This window comes from Limanda limanda, chromosome 8 (genome assembly GCF_963576545.1).
Source record: "Limanda limanda chromosome 8, fLimLim1.1, whole genome shotgun sequence".
NCBI classification, from domain to species: Eukaryota; Metazoa; Chordata; class Actinopteri; order Pleuronectiformes; family Pleuronectidae; genus Limanda; species Limanda limanda.
In genome coordinates, this window is record NC_083643.1 from 8,601,695 (window position 1) to 8,624,888 (window position 23,194).

General features: G+C 42.8%; 1 protein-coding gene across 1 annotated transcript in view; it reads left to right on the forward strand.

The window, feature by feature from the left end:
- Positions 1-23,194, forward strand: part of abcc8 (ATP-binding cassette, sub-family C (CFTR/MRP), member 8) — a 42,521-nt gene that overhangs the window by 16,908 nt on the left and 2,419 nt on the right. The window contains 24 exon segments of the mRNA XM_061076685.1: positions 1,647-1,761; positions 2,036-2,155; positions 2,705-2,777; positions 2,901-3,006; positions 7,874-7,906; positions 8,377-8,415; positions 8,748-8,846; positions 11,005-11,089; positions 11,405-11,485; positions 12,157-12,294; positions 12,768-12,893; positions 13,010-13,106; positions 14,861-15,105; positions 17,510-17,676; positions 18,330-18,557; positions 19,148-19,240; positions 19,946-20,048; positions 20,248-20,352; positions 20,706-20,764; positions 20,766-20,824; positions 21,405-21,535; positions 21,629-21,707; positions 21,805-21,913; positions 22,476-22,579. Coding sequence (XP_060932668.1) covers positions 1,647-1,761; positions 2,036-2,155; positions 2,705-2,777; positions 2,901-3,006; positions 7,874-7,906; positions 8,377-8,415; positions 8,748-8,846; positions 11,005-11,089; positions 11,405-11,485; positions 12,157-12,294; positions 12,768-12,893; positions 13,010-13,106; positions 14,861-15,105; positions 17,510-17,676; positions 18,330-18,557; positions 19,148-19,240; positions 19,946-20,048; positions 20,248-20,352; positions 20,706-20,764; positions 20,766-20,824; positions 21,405-21,535; positions 21,629-21,707; positions 21,805-21,913; positions 22,476-22,579 — 2,594 coding nt within the window.

A 23,194-nucleotide genomic window follows, 5' to 3' on the forward strand; every position in this document is an offset into this window, starting at 1 on the left:
TCCTTGCTCACTCGGATCTTGATGTCTTGACTTTAGGTGTTAAGTGATTAACATTGCAAAATACCAGGACGACCTGGAAATGATGTTTATACAGACAGGAGTAGATTTACTTAAAGGTTGGCTGTGCAGAAATCCTCACATGAATAATTCTCGCTCCGGTAAGCAAAAAAATTAATGAATTATCTGAGATGGTATGAATTTAAAAAGTAAATTTATCCATGTATAATTAGAATAATTAACCATTAGGAAAATTATAATAATTAGTCTCTTCTGCAAATGACAAAATAACTTCTATTGGATGTCGTTTATCATCATTATCCCTTGTATGAATTAATTTATGATTCATAGATCTCATCCCAGTTGTAAATACCTTATTCCAACCACGGCAGTGTTTCTCTCGTGTTTGAATGTCGACGCTGCCCCCCCGATCCTTTGAGACTGAGTCTATTTCGGGACCAAGTCGGTCTGACACAGTTTCTCAGACGCCAGCAAAAACTGTGGCTTCGTCACCTCAGCTATTCTTCACTCTTCAACGTTAGAACATTTTCAGTTGAAGAGGACAGAATAATCAAACAATATTGTAAATACAACGTCATTGTGCAGCTTTCACTATATTTCATTAGATCTTATTCATTAGCGTCGACATTCACTTTATAATCATCAGGTTTTTTTCTTGTTGACTGAAATGTTGAGTCATTCTCATTTCATACTTCTCTTTTGAGAAGAGCAGCACTCGCTTATATTAACATGACCAATGCAACTTAGTTTCTTCACCACACAGAGTTCACAGAAGCATGTTACCTGTGTATGTTTTAATACATAAAACATATAGATTAAATGGCACAAGATGTTATAATGTAAAAGAAGGAAATCAATCCCAGTGAAGACGAGTTCAATCTGTCATATCTGTTGTGAAGCACAAACTGAAGCTGTTTTCAGACAGAACATTGACTGTAGGTGAGGGGAGAGAACACAGGAGGCAGAACATTCCGGCGTCGACCTTCATCACCTCCAGCTCTGGACTGTCATTGGCTTTCCAGGTTGACGTCTTCGTTGGCATTTTTTCTGATGTATTCTCACATGGGCTCAATTTTTTTTTACAAGAGGGTTACAGGAAGAAATCCATAAAAATCTCAAGGACAACCGACTTGGAGATTTACATTCTCACATACCGCCCTTCTAGAAAATTCTGGGAATTTCCGAAAGCAGCCATGATACAACAGAGGGGAGGATTTGCAGTTAGAATTTAAATGTAGGAGATAAATTATTCACTTAAGGTATGTAGTAGCGTTTGGTGTGTGTGTGTGTGTGTGTGTGTGTGTGTGTGTGTGTGTGTGTGTGTGTGTGTGTGTGTGTGTGTGTGTGTGTGTGTGTGTGTTTGAGAGAGAGATATTAGATGAAGCTCATTACTACTGAACCATGTTCCATTGATTTTCCAATTTGTTTGACTGAATCAAGGATGTGACAGGGAATGAAGTGAGGCTGTTATCTTAGCACGAATGAGAAACTACCTCATTTCAACTCCATGTTGCTTGTGTAGTTCACTGCAGGAATTTCTGCTGTCGTAGTCAAACACAAAGGATCTGTCATTATTGATGATGTTTTTATAACTTGGTTGATTTCACATGTTTCTCTCTGCACTGTAGCGTTCAGAAGCTCAGCGAGTTTTTCTCAAGCGACGAGATTGGAGAAGAACAAGAGCCCAAAGCGGTGTTAACCTCTGGCTGCAATAATCACAACCAGAAGAGGTACCAGGCTGTGGTAAGTCCAATAAGATAAATGTACAGTACAGTCAGAAATACATTAATCTGTTGAACTTATTTTAACGCAGACATGGTTTGTTTCTCACTGACTTGGCTTTGCTGCATCCAGTCTGTCTCACATTGTTGTCTTCCTCCCCCTTAATGTCTTCCTGATAAAATCCCCACGACCCCTTTGAATCCTTTGTACCGGATATTATCTTATCCTCCTCTAGTCTTCCTCAAACTCTCTCTCCTCATCGTCCTCCTCCTCCTCTTTGTCCCGGCACCTCCAGCCCCTGAAGGTGGTGAACCGGAAGCGCTCTCCGAGGGACGACTGGCACAACTACAGCTCGCAGGGGGACCATGTGGGCGACGGGCCGACCCAGGACATGGACCAAGACCTTTGTATCAAGGTGAGAGGAGAGGAGACAAGTAGAGAAAGAGACTGAGACTTGCAGAAGACTTATTCAGGCTGCATGTCAGACACATTGCTCCTCATTGTTTGATCTTAATTATAACAACGTTTTTAACATTTTACCTTTGAGAAAGGTCAGTCAGAGAGAACTACACTGACCTGACCTTCCATAATTGGTTTAGCCTGACCTGACTCTCCATAACAGGTTTAGTGACAAAAATCATGTTATGACCTTGTAAAAATGATTTAAAAATGGAATCCTCATCAATATCCTGTCACTTTACTTGTAGATAATTCTTTAAAAATTGATTTTCCAGAAGAAGAGACAGTTTTCTCATTCAGAAAATTGTCTAAATTTTAAAAGTTAAACCAACTGACCTGAGGTTTCATTATGACAAGATATCAAACTCAATATTTTGGACCCCACAGATCACATTTCGGCTTAAGCTGGCAATGATGATCTGTCTAAATTCTATTATCTGCATCATTTCTGGTTGAAGACATCATCACTGTTTACTTTATAAAGGGGGGATGAATCTCTTTGCAGATAACCAGCGGTTACTTCACCTGGACCGATGGACCGCCAACACTCACCAACGTGGACATCAATGTTCCTTTCGGTGAGCGTCAGGCAACGTGATGCACATGCCTACCTTCTCATTTCCGCTTCTTTATCCCTCCATCGAGTTTCTGTTCTTTACTCACTGTGCTCTTCTCTCTCTCTTCTTTATGAAATCATTAAGGTAAGCTCACTATGATTGTCGGCCAGGTGGGCTGTGGGAAATCGTCTCTGCTGCTGGCCGCACTGGGGGAGGTTCAGCGAGTGTCGGGAACAGTCACTTGGAACAGGTCAGTTTCAGCTTCACTCCTTATTTACTTTTTTTGCCTGAATCCGTCTGTGCTAATCAGTTCTGAACAGTGTAGTTCTTCAGAATCACTGGAACACTCGGAAGTACCACTGAGTTCATTATCACATAATGAGACCGAGAAAACAAGGTCCCAATTGAAAAACAATTGTGATTCTACTCTAAAAATCAAGATGCAAAATAGGTGCAGAGTGATTTCTACTGTGACTAATCATGTGCGTGACTGAAAGAAGCTCTCTGTGCTTGGAGCTCGATGACATAACAGTACATAAAGGAAAGTCGCAGCAGTATATCATGAGAATTAGAAATGCCCTTAGGGAAACCCGTGTACTTTATGTGATGTGGTTCATTCTTAAAGTGAGATTCAATCTTGAGGTGGAAGATGAATTCGAAGTGAATTGCTTCCCCACAGAAACCCAATCGATATCAAGTTTGACTTCCTCGCCCACAGCCCGACTGGAGCTTTTCCAACCTCTCTGGTAATTGGCCTTTCAGGGAGGTTGTGTGCTTTTATTTATGTGTGTGGGCAGAAATATGTTCTACGTCTCTGACAGGACAATATGAATAATAACATAATCAACCTCAAGCAACCTACAAGCTCTCTCTTGCTGTGACACGACCATAAAACTCATATGGATTTAGAGGTCGGAGGGAAAGTGCTGATATGTCAGCTTTCCTTTTTAATGGCTGAGACCTGGAGTGTGGAGGAGGAGAGGATCTTCTCATGCCCGACTGACCCAAAATGAGTTAAATGCAAATGGAGAAACATCACAACAGGCTCGCTGCAGCTTAAGGCTATGGCACCTACCTTTTCAAATTAGATGTGCATGCTCTTTCAGGCTTCTGCGGCCGTGTCATCCCATTAAGAAACACTCCCACAACATCTAGTTCATATTTTCATGGAGGTTGAATGAATTTGCTGTTGGTCGCTTTTAACAAAGTAATGATATCAGATTTTTTCCTGCCCGAGAGCCTTGAAAGCAAAGCAATGTTTGTTGGCAGACATTGAATAAGATTGTAAATCTGTGAGCTGTGAGCTTTCAATGGGGTTTAACTGTATTCCTCTGCAAACTGAATGTGTTGAGTTGATTACCCATGTATAGAGTCATATGTGATCACTGAAGAAAAGAGTGGGACAATAATAAAAGCTTTTGAAAGGGATAGTTGGTGGAAAAAGTTTAAAGGTAGCGTTGAAAAGGTGATGTTTCCATCCGACCATACAATATTTATAGCTCTTATCCTTTAAAGGTAGCTGGAGCCAATCCTACCTGCCATTTGGCAAGAGGAGACTATTAAGAGTCTCCAAAAAAGACCATCCCAATGTTGGACTGTGGGAGGAAGCCAGAGTATTTAGCAGAAACAGGGTTCACAAAAGATGTGAATTCCACAAAGCAAGGCCCTGGATTCAAACCTAGAACCTTCTTGCTGTGTGGCAACAGCTCTTACCACTTGTTCTGCAAATTGTTTGGGAAACACGGTGTTAAATGTGTGTAACGTGATATCCCTGTTTTTCCTGTAAACAGTATCATTGCTATATTAGCTTTATATTTAGCGTGTGATCTAGTTGTCATGTCCATGAGTCAGACAACACAAGTAGCACAAGAGCATCTGTTTTTCATGTCTTGTCGTGAAGTCCTTAATCCTGCTGCTGAATTAAATGACAAGTTTCAGCGGATCTAAAAATCACAGCGCTTGTGAAACATAGCTGAATCTGAAACCTAGTGTCGCGACAGATGTATTCTGAAAGCCGTTAGCTCTTTTCCCCGTATCTGATCACCGTTTCATCACCCACCCAGGATAGCACCGCTATCACTTTCTATTCGTCAACAAAGTCCCCAGATTGTCACAGTTTTTCCTGGCAGACACGGTCGTGCTGGCGCTCCCTCGTACTTATTAGGTTGGATTGTGCACCGTGCCAGGGGCCAAATCCCTGTGCTCCTCATGTGTCACAGGGAGAGTGTCGAGTTGGACCTGCCTGTGTACCGACTGGGACATTTTCACACTGACCACACTGAACACATGTGTCTACACCATGTTTGATGATGTTATCGTGTGCTGCGTTTCAGTCAGTGGACATTTATAGCTACACAGGGACCAGCGCTGGTGTCTGGCTTTTTAGGAATAACCATAAACACATCTTGTATAGCATGAAACAAAGTCAATACAGAAGAAAGGCAGACGAGGACAACTGTGACGAGTGAATGATTTATTTTTGGTGAGTCAGCTGTTACTGAACAGGTGACGGTGACTTCACTGTTTGGCTTGAGCTCAACGTGCTCCATGTGTTTAAGTAATCAAGTAATAATAACTCTTTTCATTACTTTCAAGATTCTGGGGGTTTGTTGCTTCTGTTTCTAGTTTGACCAATCTCGTTTGGGCAGACTTTGTTTGCCTGCAGGTGATCAGGCCAAGTGGAGAGTGATATAGGGCGAACGAATGCCAGCCTCTTGACATAGATATCGGCTGTCTACACTGGACGCCACAAATTATAGGCCATTGCCCCAGAGGCCAATTTGCCATCAGACGACAGCCTCCAGGATTACTTGTCAAAACATTCTCAATACAGGAGTCGTACTGTAGCTGTTCTGGTGTTTTTTGATCACATGTCATGATCTTCCTCGCCAGAATGAGTTCCGGATTTGTCAAGGAAGTTTAGAAATGTTTTTATCTGCACTTTTTGACCCTTCGGAATTTAACTTAAAAGTCGACCTTTGGAAACAGCAGTTGGCCAAAACTGTTCCACCACAAAGTCCATTATTTTGTCCCCTGCTAGAGAACTAGAATTTATTTTATTTTTTCTTCTGAGCTTTAGGGCAATGCGAGCCAGGAAACTACATCATTTTTATAGACTTTTTTCAGGGCATAATAGACATTTAACGATGGAAGCGATAGAGATTTGTGGTTGAAGGTTTTATATTGTTAATATTTCTATTCTCTCTTTCAGTTGCTTTGCTTTGATTAAACTTTGATTTAATAAAATGTTCTAGAGGGTTGAATTACAGTCATCGGAAGGTTTCTCTCATGATCGTACCTTTCCACTGGTGGGATCTCTCTCCCACCGGTTCCTCCCTGGCTCCTGTTGTCCTCTTCCTTCCATTTTCCATATCCAAATATGGCACAGAGCAAGGACTGTCTAGGATTTCTCTGACGTTGAGGCGGAGAACTATTTGTATCCTGACGTCAGCGTCCAGTCAAACTGGTGCTGGTTGGATATCATATGTGCGGAGAAGGTCTAGAGTCTGGGCTTCGTAGCCAGCTGGAGAGGTTTCATGTCATAACACCAAAACATACCTGCTGAAGCAATAAACTGCGACACATCCAGGAGTTGACCCCATGTCCCAAATTGCAGGCTAAAAGAGCCCTTGACTGTAGAGGAACAGTGAAGTGGATAGCTTGTTGCCTGGTAACAGTTGATAAAAGCAAGTGCACATTGTGTGAGAGAACAACTGTTTGCTGACAAATGAGGATGTATTAGCAGTCGTTATCAGGCGAGGTCATCACAGTGAACATGCACCAGTACTCCCCTTCATCATTATGGTGCTTTTAAGTTTTAACGACGGGTGTTTAAGTTTATAAAAGACAATTAGAAACAGTGGGAGGGTCCTCAGTCCGGCTTTGATGGTTACTCAGGTTTGCAAGGTTCTACGTTGCTGATAGACGCTGTTCTGTCCGACTCCCTCACACGTTCTCCTCCAACACGACCTCGAGTCCTTCAAGGTGCTGAAGGGGAAAAAGGTGTTTGGTGGTTCAGTCAGAGATGAAAGCTGAAAGTTGTCACCTGCTGAATCATTAGGTGATGAGGTTTCATGTGGTTATCTCCTGAAGGGGAAATCAACCCAGTGAAATTATCACCGTATTTGCTCAGTTTGCTCACATGTGCATCGACAAACGGTCCTACATCAGATATGCAAATGTTGTCTGAAATCTACGAAATGGCCTATAACATTGTAGTAACGACGATGAAAGAAGAAAATTCTAAAATCTGCCTGTTTATATGGATCTGCTCCAAAACCTGATTGGTTCTTACTCAGGCTTTGCTGGTTGGGTAGTCTCTTAATCCTGCTACTAACGGAAATGTAAACAAAACTTCTGTGGCAGAGGTTTGAATGAAGGGGAAAATACACAGTGCAGCCAGTTTCTAAATCTGTATTTGTTTACAAAAATAAAAAGGACACACTTTGATAAATACATAAATGTTTGGCTTAAAAACTTGCACAGTCTGTTTGTAAACATTTTCAGTATACATCGTAAATCTTTTTGCATAAACTCTACATTTCTGACATTCGTGGTCTTAGTTTCACTCCTCCTGAATAGAGCTACTGACCTTGTTTGCTTCGGTTGCTTTTTTCCTGATGTCACGCAGTCAGCTACGGGCGTGTTTACGTGTGTACGTGCCGTATGTAAGAGTCTAGACTCTAGAGAGTTTTAAATGTCAGGCACTGGTTCACTTCCTGGCAGCTGTGGTGGACTGTGGTAAGCGTTTTCAAGCCGCGGCAGTGAACTGGTGTAAATCGGCTCATGCTCATCTTCTCAGGACGAGTGGAGCAGGTGTCGACTTTTCGAAGCTAAAAATACACAGTAGCCTCAACTGAGCTGGTTCACAAGCTACAACCAGCCAATCAGATCTTAATTAATTTTAAGGGTGGGAGTTAGCCTGGGTAAAGTGTATGTACTTGTGTGTGTCAAGGCCTTTTTTTACAATAATAATAAATAACTGCCAAATGTTGTCCGGGCCCTTGAGTGTTTGAACTGCCGTTTAACAACTTTCGGTGAGAAGCAGTTATTAGAAGAGTTCTTAAAAATGTCTCCACCTAAAGTTTGTGTTTTCTTTTATAATCTTTTTTCTGCAGCCTGCCGAACCCGGAGATTGAGAAAGATGAGAGGTGAGTAAAGAGGGAAATGGCCGTAGGTCAGATCGTTAGTTAGTTCAATGGCAGTGAACTCTCTGTGATGACAGTATAGAAACATTTCATTCAGCTGTTGCACAGAAAAAATAGTGGTCGCTATAAATACCCATCGTAAAGCAGTGGAAAGTTTATTGTAAACACCTCACGGGTTGAGGCTGATTTCCATATCAGCAAATTACAGGAAGAAAACCCTGGGAGGGGCCGGGGTGGCGGGGGCGTTATTTTTAGGAAGGATAAGATCACAGCTAATGAGAGAGGAGTTCATGTAAGGCCATGATTTGCCTGTTTGAGTTTAGGCCGCCACATAGTTGTCATAGGGATGAAAGAGTATATGGATCTTGTCTGTGTGTGGGCGCCGGTTTTTTCGTTAGTCATTACAGGTGACGGTGAAGTGAGCGATTATTATGCTAATGTTTTTCTGTGTGTGTTTGACATTTTGTTTGCAGTCCCACGGAAAGAGACACAGCGGGCGATGGAGACATCAGGTGAGCTGAGACAACAGGTCGTCTCCATGGAGATGCATCACCTTTATCAACAGGACAGTAATTCATCCACTTATGGAAACAGGGAACTAGATATTTCCTCCACTCGCTTATCTGAGCCTCAGTAAGATATTGACTTCACAAATACACAACGGTCTCTAATGATCCCTGGAACAGGTTTTTATACACCGGAGTCATTTTTATGCATCATCAGCTTTTGAGGCTGAGTCCCTTTGGTCCAGAGGTTAAACAGTGTCTACATCTTAACCCATGTGTGAAGCAATAAGAGATGAAATAAGAGATTGAATCTGTTTGTCTGTTTTAAAACCTACTAGGAAGAGAAGTGCTGTGGCCTATGCTTCCCAGAAGCCCTGGCTGCTGAACGCCACACTGGTGGAGAACATCACCTTTGAGATGCCCATGATAAAACCGAGGTAAGAGCTCAGGTCAGTGGCTGTTTGCTTTGTTAGAGTCCAGAATCACAGACCATTGAATCAACATCTCTCTAAAGCAGTTTCTATCCAAAGCCGCAGAGGAGCGATGCATGTTAACACGACCTAGTTAAATCTACAAATCTAACTTTGTGTTTTGCACTAGCTGTGTGCAGTGCTCTATTCCCTGCTGCTGCTGTCACTCACTCTCCTTCTTTCACAAAAATGCACCTCCATCAGCAGCATCAGGAGAAATCCTGCCAATGTTGTTGGCAAGTTAAAACATCCATAAAACTTTTACTATCCTTGGCAGGCAGGCAGGATTCAGCATAGATATATATTTTACTGAGCACGTACAAACGACAAGCATAATGGTCTCAGCAGGAATTACATCAACTTAACAGGGACCCTCCTCTGTAAGAGTATGAGTTTGAGTATGAATCAGTTATCTCCTTCTACCCCCTTCATTACCGATCAGCTCTAAACGTCTATCGTCTGGAGAAATCCCCCCGGGGAATATTCCCACCAAGTCTGGTGCGATATTGAGTTTCATACAAACAAGCATTTGCATTAGTGACCACTTTGTAGAAGTTTACTTATTAATTATTAAACATAGTGATTCACATCATCCCATTGAAGGTCGCTGTTTATTGACATTCTCCTTTTAAATGACCCAGAGAGCTGTTAATTAAAACAGACAATTATCAAGTTGTTAGGCCGAGTCGTTAAACACAAATAGAGCCAATAACGGTGCTGTTCCCCGAGGCCACAGTGGTGAATTGGAAGTGTTTATTGCCAGATGAATTCAACTGTTGAAGAAAAGGAAAAAATAATCGGGTTGATGACTTTCCAAACAAACAGTTTGGACTGAAACTGTGCAGTTCCGTTTCTCTTTTGTCTCCGTGGAGCGTCTCCATGTTCACTCACTCCTGCAGTAACAACATTTGTATATATGTTTGGGCATCATCAAAACATGCACGCCTTCTCTCACACACACACACACACACAAACATCCTCACCGCAAAGTGCCCTCCTGAAAGGTCAGTTTAATTTGTTCATCTAATGGACCATTGTGGTTTGTTGCCCTGGTGATGCTCTAAAAATCGTGTGTCTGTCCTTGTTGTGCCTCCATCCTCACTTTCTCATCAGTCCTCCTCTTTATTCATCTACCTCCATCCTTCCGTCCGGTTCCCGCTCATTCAATGGACCCAGTTATTGTCAAGCGGCAGCGACTGCGCTTTACAAAAAATTATGCGAGATCAAAACCATTATGACCTGATTAATTTGTCCCTGATTTGCTTTTGTGAGCAAAATGTCCGAGTTGCACACAGGTTCAAGTGCACACTACTCTCAGTCTCCTTCTGATGAATAACGAATTTATGAACAAAACCTGCAAAAAACTGCTTTATCCTGCTTAACATGGAGCAATTATACAGAGCACTTTACTTTTTTAAGTTCCCCATTGCTAAGCTTTCAACATTGCACTTAACTTTTAGGAAGCATGGGCTAATTTGACCGTTTTGGGTGAGGGTGTAGGGTTAGGGTTAGACTTTTGGTTTTGACTTTATATACCTTTTTGAAAAGATTTGTTATAGTATATCAATATTATATCAAATTCCTCAACAATCTGAATCTGGTGAAAAGTCTAGAAAAAAACTTATTTAAAGCAGCGCAGTTTGATGTTTTCTGGGCCATGACCTCGTTTAATGTGGGGTCACGAGGCCCCTGCGGTGACAGAGGTGGTGAAACTGTCATGAGAAACTGAATGTGTGGAACTTTGGTTTCAGGACTGTGTGGGTTGCCCTAAATTGACGCTATAGAGATTATGATGAGGATTAATGAAGCATGTGCTCACCATTTAGATCTGAACATGATTGAAAGGCTTAGTTTGTTCCCTGTGTGTTTCTGGATCTGCCTCCCATCCCTCTATTCTGTCTGTTATTGAAGTGAGTCAGCCTCTGTGGTTTCACTTGTGGTTTCACTTGAAAAGTCTTTCAAGTGAAACCACAGAGGCTGTTGAGATGCTTCTGTTAGAGAGGGGTCTGTTTAGAGACTTTAATGTGTAACAGTAGATATCATCATTTACATGGTTTCCTCCTGGCTACAATCAGCAGCTGCTCTCTGTCCTCATCTGTATTCTGTCTCTGTTTGTGCCTCCCAGGTACCAAGCCGTCATCGACGCCTGCTCTCTGCAGCCTGACATCGACATCCTTCCACAGGGGGACCAGACAGAGATTGGAGAGCGGGTTGGTATCACAATAAAATTTTTTAAAAATCGCTCTGTGGTCTTAGACCTGACCACAGATCCTACTGGGTATAACATGATCGTTTGTCATCGCTCATGTGCAGCGAGCTTTTGATGTTTGTGCGTCGGGGAGCTGGTCTGATGTTGTTCAGCCAGACTGCTGTCATGTTGGATTTGTTCATGCACCAGTAATGCAGGAAGTAAACCACCATCTTCTCCTGCTCTGGGGGCAGACTTAATCATGTTGTTGGTTCGTCTTCATGGGGAAAGCCTTCGGTTATGTCTTCCTCACATGCTGCGTTGTCCTCTGGTGCAGGGTGTCATCCTCTCCGGTGGACAGAGGCAGCGGATCAGTGTGGCCAGAGCCTTGTACCAGCAGACCAACGTGGTCTTTCTGGTAAGTCGGGACACAAACATTTTGTTCTAAGCAACGACTCCAGTTGTCCGACTGCACCTTTATTTGACCCCATCAGCAGACAGACGGCATATCAGCATTCACCGTGTGAAGGTTTTCCCTTTAGACTCTGATGTGATTCTATTCCTGACTCTTGACTAAAATAGAAACATTCTCTTGATCCCAGCTGCTGAAAACCCAACTTTCAAACTCAGCTTGAAAACCTGAGCCTCTGATGCATTTCACTGCCTCTCAGTTCAATACATCACTTTATCTCATCTGTTTCTATTTAGTGCTGAAACTAACAATAACCTTCATTATTGATTAAACCGACTTGATTATACAATTCATTGTTTTATTGTTTTGATTGTATGTTAAAAATAATGATTTTAGTTTGCTATTTAATTTATTTATTTTAATGTACAATGTCTGAGTCTAAAACTTTTACACATTTTATTTATTAATATAGTTAATCATTTTTTAAGGACAAATAAGATGTGGTGACTTCAATAAATCATGTTTTAGAGTTATTACCTTGGCTGTATTATAGTGGATAACGCGGATTATAATACAAAGTTATATGGGATATTGTCATAGCTCACGTTTTCAAAGCCTTTAGACTTTCTCATTGATTCTTGCGTTAATCTGAATCTGTCTACATATTGTTCTTTTAGGACGACCCGTTCTCGGCCTTAGACATCCACCTGAGTGACCACCTGATGCAGGACGGCATCCTGAAGATGCTGAGGGAGGAGAAGAGGACCGTGGTGTTGGTGACACACAAACTTCCGTACCTACTACGTGCAGACTGGGTAAGTGAGGACCATTTTGTGCATCGACCCTACAGAGTGGAATGTGAGGACATTTTGACAAGTCCTTCTTCCTCAAAGGGCTGCTTGAGGGTTAAGACAAGTTAGGGTTAGGGTTAGGCATTTAGATTGGATGGTTAAGGTTAGGGTAAGGAGCTAGGGAATATATTTTGCCGATGAGTGTCCTCACTAAAATAGAATTTCACATGTGTGTGCCTTTGTGTGTGTGTGTGTGTGTGTTCAAAAGAGAGATGCATGTGTATTTACAGTCTGCCAGCTGCACAGACTGTAAATACACATTGACAGCAGTCACCGATAAGAATGTCCATTTGCGATGGTGTTATATCGTTCATTAAGCAAACTTTATTGTCATGTGTGTGTGATGCAGTTTATCTCTGAAAGATCCCAGCACACATTAATGTTCATTTTGATTTGCTACTACTGAAGAGGTTTAAAAGGAAAAGGTTTATTTTCAGATTATTGCCATGAAGGACGGCACCATCCAGACTGAGGGGACACTGAAGGACATCCAGAACACTGAGCCTGAACTCTTTGAGCAGTGGAAGACCCTGATGCACCGGCAGGACCAGGAGTTTGAGACGGTGATTAATGACCACCGGGTCGCACACACTCTAGCACCGCCTGGAATGAACGCTTGACTCCTTGCGTGTTTCACAAACTGATGAGAATCGAATGCTTTTCTTTGCTTCTCTTCCAGGAGACGGTGGCAGCGAGTATGACCGACCTGGAGAGGAAGAACCTGCGGCGGGCCATGTACTCCAGAGAGGCGGCCAGGACTGAGGACGACGAGGAAGGTGAGAGGTCATGGGTCTCAGCCACTGCTATGGCAACAATCAATATATGCCTGATTACATTCTGATTGCAATCAGTACCTTAACAATTTATGCCTGACTATAATGTGTATGTGTTTAAACTGACTACAATGATATAGACAGGTTGTCATTTCCCGGATTCTGATTATTTGCAGAGCAGTGGCACTTGCTACATTAAAGCTTAAGCTCTTCCGCTTATATTAATGCTCACACCTTCTTTATTTTCCAATATATTTCATGTTCATCATTTGTTTTATTCTGTCTGATCATTGCTAACATTGCATTAAACAATGGTTCTGGTGTTTGGTGTCTTGGCTTCTCTTCTGACTTTCTCAGCCACCGGATATGACCCGATCTGCTCTCCAGCTCTGGCTAGACATTGAATCTGATCCTTTATGAGCCTGTCTCTCTCTTTGTGTGTGTGTGTGTGTGTGTGTGTGTGTGTGTGTGTGTGTGTGTGTGTGTGTGTGTGTGTGTGTTTGTCTTGGCTGTTGAACATGCAACTGTATTGGAAGTGGCTAACGTGCAGTGGCTGTACTCGTTATCTGTGCTCTGTGTTGTCTCCTGTGTGCTGATGGCACCCCAGGGTGGACTTGTGCGATGGCTCCAGCACCTGGTGTTTCCCTCTTTCTCGATCAAGCAGGTGTGACCAGAAAGCATGTGGTTTGAAAACAACAACAGCAACAAAAGCCCAAACGCCTGAGCTTCTCCCACCATCTCAGAGTCTCATCATCCATTTATAGTCTTTTCTTTGTCTCACTTTATCCCCAAGCATGTCTCTCTCTCCTGAAAAGATACGTAGCGTCAGCATGACTGTAGATGATGCTCGCAGAAGTCTGCTTAGCTCCTGCCAGTCATTTTGCTTGGTGCACGATGTGATGCAACATATTTACTCCAGGGATGTGGAGGAGGTCGGAGGTCATCAACAATAGCTCCTCACCCCCCAATGAGTAGGTGAGGAGCTACTGTCTCATGGCTGCTCTGTCGTCCCTGAACAAAAGAGAAAACACCATTCATGGGAATGAGCATCTGCTTGGCATCGTAGAAAATAGACACTGTCATTCACTTCTCTCACTGTGGGTTCTCCTCTCTTGTGACCCTTGTCCTCCATTAGATTCTTCTCTTCTCTCCTGCCCTGTGTCAGCAGTGGTTCCTCAGACAGACAAGTGGAGAGAAAAAGATGAGCAAATGTGTCCAGAAATGAAAAGAGAAAGAGTTAGAAATTGAAGATAATGAGACCTCTGGTAAGGAGAGTAGGAGGAGAAACATAAGAAATGTCAAGAGAGTGAATGAGCGCTGAGTCACAGCAGAGGAGAACACAGTTAGACACAGAAATTAAGCAGTTGTCCCGAGGCAAGAAAAATAATTGAAAGGTCACAGTTTTTATTTTCCAAAGGATGATTGTGTTGTAATTTCTTCCTTAAATAAATGAAGGACTCAACCTGAACAAATCCTGTTTAAAAAGATGGACAACAAATGAAGCCACATGTTCCTGGATACAGGGGCCACCATCTTGCTTTTTTATTTCAATTTTTACAGTTAAACAAACATCAGTTTGAGGAACATCCTAAAATGACAGAAACCGTCTTTTTGGTTTGGCCCTTGTCCCATCCACTAACATGGAGGAGTTTGATGATTTGGCTTCACTTCTGCTGCCATGTCGTCCATCTTTATATACAGTCTGTAATCAAATCTCCCAAATCGAGAATTTTAACATTCCTCTCTCTTTGTCCCAGAATCCCTGGAGAGCGACGATGACGATGACCTGTCTCAGTCGAATCGTCAGCGAGCCACCATCCCCTGGCGCTCCTGTGGCACCTACCTGTCCTCTGCCGGGCTCCTCCTGCTCACCCTGCTCCTCCTGTCCCAGCTCCTCAAACACTGCTTCATGGTCGCCATAGACTACTGGCTGGCCCACTGGACGTCGCAGGTCATCGAAGCCAAGATAAACGCCGCGGCTCGAAACTGCACCATCGTTCAGGTGGGACACTGACTGGTTTTTGGTTTTTATTCATGGCTGTAGAGCCAAATATATCTTTGTTTCTTAATTGATCTGCTCTTTTCAGAGTATTTTCTGATCAGTTATGTAATTTATCAAGCAGAAATTTGCAACATTTTCTAGCTGCCGGTTTCCAGCTCTGAGGATTTAGTTTCTAAGCCTTATATTGATTCATGGAGGTCATGAATCTGTCAAAGGATTCAAACTTTCGATTTTGTTGTGTTGGTCCGACCAAACAAATAATATGATGCCACCACGTTGGGCTTCAGACAATTACCACAGGCATTTCTTACTAAATGATTGTTATAAACAAAATTAAAGTCGGGGGATCCAACGACTCACCTTGGTGTGGCGCCCCCTGTATGGAGCCTGGAGTCTGCAGGTTCAGTTCCAGCCCAGTTCATCCCTGCTTGCGCTTCTCCTTTCACATTTAATTATGACGGACTGGAGGGGTTAATACCCCAAAATATCATAATTTTTTTCATTAATCTGTATAAAAATCAGCCCTTACAGTTGCTCTTTAAAAACCACATATTGAAAGGTCGAAAACCATTAAATCACATCTATATCTTCATGAAGAACAGACCAAAGAGAAATTACACAACACATTTTTCTCTCTATTGTTGTGAATGTCAACGAAGCGGCGCTGACTGAAAAAACACAAACACAGATGCAGCCAGCTCCAGATGGAGCGCTCACTAACGCTCCCTGAAGCGACGGCAGCACGGCCTCATCTGCATATAAGAGCAGCACTAATGCATCTGAGAAGCAATAAGTGAAACGAAAGTTTAACGACATGTCAGTGGTTACAAGATGGTGGAGGGAGTTTCATTGTAACACTTCACAACTGGTTTGACCTGAAGTGAACCTTCATCCCAACATAAACAGAAGTATCTGCGTAAATGAGAGACAATTTGTCACCTATTGCTTTAGCTTTAATTTAGCTTTAAGCTCTCTATTCCCACGCCACCAATATAGTCTGTAACTGGCGTTTACTAAGAAACACACTGAAAACACATTCACACCCAAGCTCAAAATAATCATTAACCTCCAAATAGCAGCAAAGGTTGAGCTGCATCGTTCACATGTTGAGGCCTCACCAGCTGCTGGCAGGTGATCAGGTTCCAGGACCAGAAAAGCAGCTCCATTATCGTTGGTTATATTTGTGTGAGTGTGTGTGTGTGTCTTCTTGAGTTCTGCTTGCGTGAGTATGTGTGTGTGTGTGTGTGTCAGTGTGTTTGTGTGTGTGTGTGTGTCCATCCAGTGAACCAAACATGCCAGGTCACATTTCACACATTCACGTGGACACTAAAGACACAGTCAGCCGGGGAAGAGGGAGTTGTTTTGAAGTGCACCTTGTCCTCCTGACAGCCGCGGTCGTCTCTTCCTCAGTTCTCTTCCAACACGTTCACTGAATCCCTGAATGTGCGGTTAAGAGTGGACAGATTGTCGCCTGCATGCCGAGGACATCTTGGCCGGCCGAGCCTCAAAGTGTGTCTCTGCCAGGTTTATCTATCCTTTGCTGTACTCTGCACTAATCCACTGGTGGACGTGAAAGTCCTGATCTGCTGTCCAACGCTGTCTCTGGCACATTAATGCCACTGTATGTGACTGCAGGCAGCTCTCTGGAGTATGTTTTAAAACTGAATATTCACTTCACTGTAAATACACTGAGGGATTCTGTTAATCTATACACTGGAAGGGAAAGGAAAATTAAGAGGATTACACAAGGGAAATTCTTGATATCTCTCGTAAGGATTTGTCTGTGTTGAAAAGGGTCTTTTATAATTTAACACTAATGATATTCCATCGAGAGTCGAGTGCATGCAGCTCCACATCCTGACCAATACCGTGCAGTTCTCATATCCATTTGTACAACAAAAAGAAGTTGGGAAATTATACTTTACATTTAACATGAATTAATATACATGACTAAAGATCTTCAGCTGTTAAGCGAAGCAACTGTGTTAACATAATATCCTGATATTTATTTGACCCTCTGGCAGCATGAAGTGATATTTAATGGGTGAAATAATTACTTTGTTAAAAAAAAGAAGCTTGAGATTGAATGAGTCAATGTGTGAAATGAAGTAAAAGATAAACTGAGAAAGAAGCCGAATCTCAGGGCAGAAAAGGGCAGCGTCTCTTTCTGAGGCGTATGTTTGGTGTTGACAGATCCGCTTTGAAAGCTTCACTGATTTTGTCTCTGAACGGCTAATTTTTAACCAGCCAGAGTTTAATTATGCTTTTAATCACAGTGCAAGCAAACTGAGTGACAGCGACGACCCTGCTCTCTCTCACTGATTCTGCACACAGTCACGTCCTTAGTAACCCTCTCCTTCTCTTTCTGTTTGTGTTTCTGTGTGTGTGTGTGTTTGTGTTGCAGCACTGTGGTTTCAGTCACTCATGGTATCTGTCAGTGTTCAGCGTGTTGTGCTGCCTCGGCATCATCCTGTGTATGGCCACATCTGTCGCGGTGGAGTGGACCGGACTCAAAGTGGCCAAGGCGCTCCACCACAACCTGCTTAACAAGATCATACTGGCCCCCATGAGGTACACTGCTCACTGACTGGTGTGTGTTTGTAAGTGTGTGTGTGTGTGTGTGTGCTGCAGCCCTACCTCAGGGCAAATGAGAGTGATGTGTACAATGTGTGTGTTTGTGTTAAAACAGATCATTTGAAAGAGGAAACCACGTTAAAAGCACCTTTTCTTCGCCCAATTACTCAGCAGAACATCTGCTTTCTTTACACAACACCCAGGAGACATTACTTACATTAGGAAGCTCACATGCACATGACACAGCTGCACACACTGTAAATATACACTCACTTAAGAGGTCTGAATAATTACATGTCAATCAGATGGAAGAATTTACACTGAACCAGCTGCACAGCATAATATTTCTCATTATTTGAGTCAAAACAATTATAAACATAATAAAATATAATTAGGTACTTGACGTATTTTGTAGATTAAAAGAACAAGCTGTCCCTTTCAATTCAATCAAGCTGTTAACTCCCTCATAGATATCAGTTCCCTAAAGTGGCCCAATTCCTTTCATCAAGATCCATGATTCGTTCCCTGGGAAAAACAGTGAAAATTTTGTAAATGTTGAAAAATAAAGAAAGTGCAAAACGATTCCAGGATTTAGTGAGAATCCTCATGAGTTGTTCAGAATCACTTCAGCTCTGTTTTGGCTCCTCCAGGCTGTTTGAGACGACTCCGCTCGGCAGTATCCTCAACAGGTTTTCCACTGACACCAACACCATCGACCAGCACATCCCCACCACACTGGAATGCCTCTCCCGCTCCACCCTGCTGTGTCTGTCCGCCCTCGGTGTCATCTCCTACGTGACCCCCGTCTTCCTCTTCGCCCTCCTGCCACTCGCCGTCACCTGCTACTTCATCCAGAAATACTTCCGCGTGGCGTCCAGGTGAGTCAGACAGGACAGACCGATGGATCTCAGCCACATGTCGCTGACGTACATTCTCCTCATATAGATGTTGGACATTTTGATAAAGTTTGAGGTATTAACTGTTGGTAATTATCTTTACATTCAACAAAAATATGACTTAACAGATTGAGAAAGATAAAAGGTAAGCAGTTTTCCCTGAGGAACAGAAGTTTGAACCTTTTTGGTGAATAATCGTCTTGTCACTGTTTCTGGGTTCTGTATCAGGGTTTTCCTACCTGCATGTAACTGTTTTTATTTGTTTTACTTTAAATTATTTTTTTGCCAATATTTTATCCTTCATTTTAAGACGTAAAGTTACAATTGAGAAATAATTTAAGATGCAATTTGGACATGATTCTATTCAGTAAAGTAATGCTTTTATTTTGAAAAAACACGAAAGATGAGGACATTTGATTTCGAGTACAGAAATAACACACACACATACAGACTGACACAAACACACACACACACACACACCCACCCAGACACAGCGTTGTGACCGATATCATTTGAACGTTTGCTTCAGTTGACAGTTCTCTCTCTCTGCTGTGTTTGTGACATCTGGTCAGGGACCTGCACCAGCTGGAGGACAGCACCCAGCTCCCTCTGCTGTCCCACTTCTCTGAGACAGTGGAAGGTCTCACCACCATCAGGGCCCTCAGGTCAGTGCTAACGTACGGTATCTCCCACTGTAGCTCCTCTACATCCTGGAGTCCAGTGGCTGAAACAGCCATGTTGAATGATGTTGATATTGTTGTGATAAAAACGTATGTGATTCTTTTGCTTTGCTATCAGCTTATGATGAAACTTGCTGGGTTTTTGGATAACTAGGGACTAAAAGTTTGAAAAGTTTTCTTAAAAATCTATATCTACAAAGCAAAACAATTTATGGAAGCATGATGTTGAATTGCTTTATACACTTTAAACCTTTTTCTAATTCTAAGGAAACTAAAGTCTGCAGCAGAGAAGCTCAGTCTCTTGTTTGATTTTTCAGAATGAAAAAGTCTCATCTTACAAACTTTGCATATGTAGCTTTCTGACACCCATTTAGTTCCATAATTACAAAGGGGAAATGATTATGCATTTATGGTCATTTTAATTTGATTGCTTCTAATCTCTTCAGAAATACCAAATTTGTCTCCTATCATGGTTTTAAATCAAGAGAAGTGGGATAATGGATTTCGATTACAGTCATTATTTCTATTTAAAGAACAGGTCCTCAAGCTAAATGTATAAAATAATTTGTCTTTCTCGCTCTCCTGTAATCGGCTTTCTATTTAATTGGTGGATGATGACTCCGAACCAGACAGGATGGAGAGCGGTTAATGTTTCTGTTACGTAATTAAATGATCTTTTCCATCCAACAGGTACGAGCCCAGGTTCAGACAGAGGCTACTGCAGTACACCGACGCCAACAACATCGCCTCGCTCTTCCTCACCGCCGCCAACCGGTGGCTGGAGGTCCGCATGGTAAACACCTCAGATCTCTGGAGCATGGATCAGTGCTGGCGACTGTTTTACTGTTTGGCAGCCGCTGGTTCGCTTTTTACTGCAGAGGCTGCTGGGACACAGATAAACAGATTCTTCAATCCGCTTGTTCACATCATCTCTCTCTCTCTCTCTCTCTCTCTCTCTCTCTCTCTCTCTCTCTCTCTCTCTCTCACTGCAGGAGTATATTGGCGCGTGTGTGGTGCTGGTGGCAGCTGTGGCCTCCATCACTAACAACCAGCAGTCCACTGGTCTGGTGGGGCTGGGACTGACGTACGCACTCATGGTGAGAATATGTGTGTATGTGGTGTGTGTTTACCTATGTACCAAAAGTGTTTTTATATATTTATCTATTTGAAAATAATGCATTCTCTGTGCTTATTATCAATAAACACATATATATATATATAATGAAGTGCCTGTTTAATTAAAAGTGATCCTGTAAAAGAAAACCAATTCTTCACAGCCGGTTCAGCAGCGACAGTGTCTTTAGCCTGAGTGGACTGTGTGTGTGTGTGTGTGTGTGTGTGTGTGTGTGTGTGTGTGTGTGTGTGTGTGTGTGTGTGTGTGTGTGTGTGTGTGTGTGTGTGTGTGTACGTGCGGGGTACATTAACCCCCCTCCTCCCCTCCCTGTATCAGGTGTCCAACTACATGAACTGGATGGTTCGAAACCTGGCAGACATGGAGGTGCAGCTTGGCTCTCAAGAGAATTAACGGTCTGCTCCACACTGAACCAGAGAATTTCGAGGGACTGCTCAGTGAGTGCAGCAACACACTCTCACTGTGTCTTAAATGAAACTTTCACTAATTCAGCCGCAGTAAATCACATCTGTTCTCTGCAGGGGGTTAGCATCTTGATGATTTATTCGTCTCCCGGTATGAAGTTTAAATTTAGCACGGGCAACTCAAGCAGGGAAACATAATGCCGAGGGGATTAGGACTGATTCAGTATTGATTTATCTTCCTTCAGCTAATGCAATTACATCCCTTAAGAATCTGTCCAGTATCCACATTGCCTCGAAGCCAAAAATGTTTTTTTAGAAAGAGTCCTGACCAGACCAAACTTATCAACAGACACATTCGATAAGAACTAGCTAAAGTGACCTGAAACAATCTTCAAGATAAATGTACTCGACATGGGCTTGTATTTCTTAGTTTGGTCCCATCTGCTAACATGGAGGAGTCAGGGTTTGTGACCATACTGCAGCCCGCCACTAGGGGGTTATCTTGTTGATTTTTGGCTTTACTTTTGAGGAGCTGTCAAGTCGTCCATCTTTATTTACAGTCTATGGAAAAATTGAGATCTTCCCTCCACTGAGGTGTCTGTGTCCGTCTCAGATGTGTCTCAGGTTCCCGAGGGCTGGCCCCGGCAGGGAGAGATCAAGATCCAGAACCTGAGCGTCCGATACGACGCGTCACTGAAGCCGGTGCTCAAAAATGTCAACGCAAACATCAGCCCCGGAGAGAAAGTACACAAACAACTGACTGAACAAAAACAAAGGAAACATTCTGTGAATTTACGATGTTTATTAGCTGATTGGTTGATTATTGGCTTCATTCAGGTGGGGATCTGTGGCAGGACAGGCAGCGGCAAATCCTCCTTCTCCCTGGCTTTCTTCCGCATGGTCGACATGTTTGAGGGTAAATCATTTAAAAGCAGCTTTGTACCTAATGTCTTAAATACTGAGAACCCGATTGATGTGTCTGAGCGTGATGGTTGTTTTTCTTCCTTTCGCAGGGAGGATCGTGATCGATGACATCGACATCGCCAAGCTGCCGCTGCAGACCCTCAGGTCTCGCCTGTCCATCATCCTCCAGGACCCCATCCTGTTCAGCGGCACCATCCGGTACAGTGCATTTCACATCACCTTCAGTTCCACCAACAGGAAAGACTCCTCACAGCAATTTAGATATGGTCACAGAGACGGTCTGACTGAGATGGATTCAGGAGGCAGAGGGGAAACAGTTACATGAACTGTTGTGCTCCACTTCAGAGACACTTGTTAGAAGCACAAGTGGAGCAGAGAGGGGGTTGGAGATAAGAGGACATTCCTCAGAAAACGCTTGTGTGAGACAAGTTTATTTTTAGACCTCAGCGGCAGTGACCATAAAAGCTTAGTCATGTCGGAGAAGAGGAGATGAGCAGAGATCTCATGGAGCGGTGTGACACTGTCTGTAGAATCAAGTAAAAGTATATTTAAAGACAGGTAAAGGTTTACAGGATGATCATGATGAATTCTATTCTTTACTTTAACTTTGATCCTGTCTTCATATTAAACTGAATATCTTTGAGGTTTGAACTGTTGGTGCAAAACAAACCCATTGACCACCATGGGCAGTTCTTTTTCACAGTTTTATGATGTTTCACTAATCAAAATGTGTGTGTTGTGTGTTGTGTTGTGTGTGTAGGTTCAACCTAGATCCTGAGATGAAGGCTACAGATGAGATGCTGTGGGAAGCTCTGGAGATTGCTCAGCTGAAGCCCGTCGTTCAATCCCTTCCTGGAGGCCTGGGTGAGGAAATCCCTCTTTGTTCACAAGATCCAGATTTGTTCACTTGGATCTGCAAAGAAACTCCCTGTCTCACGATGTTAAAGAAAGTTAAAAACAAATTATTGGATCCACCCCCTGATCCGGATCTGCACCAAAATGAAACGTGACCCACAAAACGTCCTTCCACCAGGATTCGTAATAATCTTTCCAGTAGCTTTCGTGTTATCCTGCTAACTGACAGACAAATGCTGAGGATAAGAATCTCATCGGTGTATGTAACATAAATCTAAGCTCGATGTGTTTTGCTGATGTGTGCGAGGGAAAAACAATTCTTACTTCTTCTCTCATCACATCTGTCATCTGCTCGCATGACTCAGCACAAAGATCCAGCGTCTGTATCACAATACAGGAGCATTAATTTTTGATCTGAGCTGTATCATGTGTTTGGCTGCTCCGTCCTGCACAGACCCGACAGCTGCACACTGCAGCAGACTCAGGGTCAGATCCGATAGAAGCCGAGTGGCCACGTGCCTCATCGACAGACTTGACCTACACTGTACATGATGAATGCTCGGCACGCTGATGCACTCTGCCTCTCGGTTGGTCGTTTATCATTATACCCGTCTGCTGCGGCTG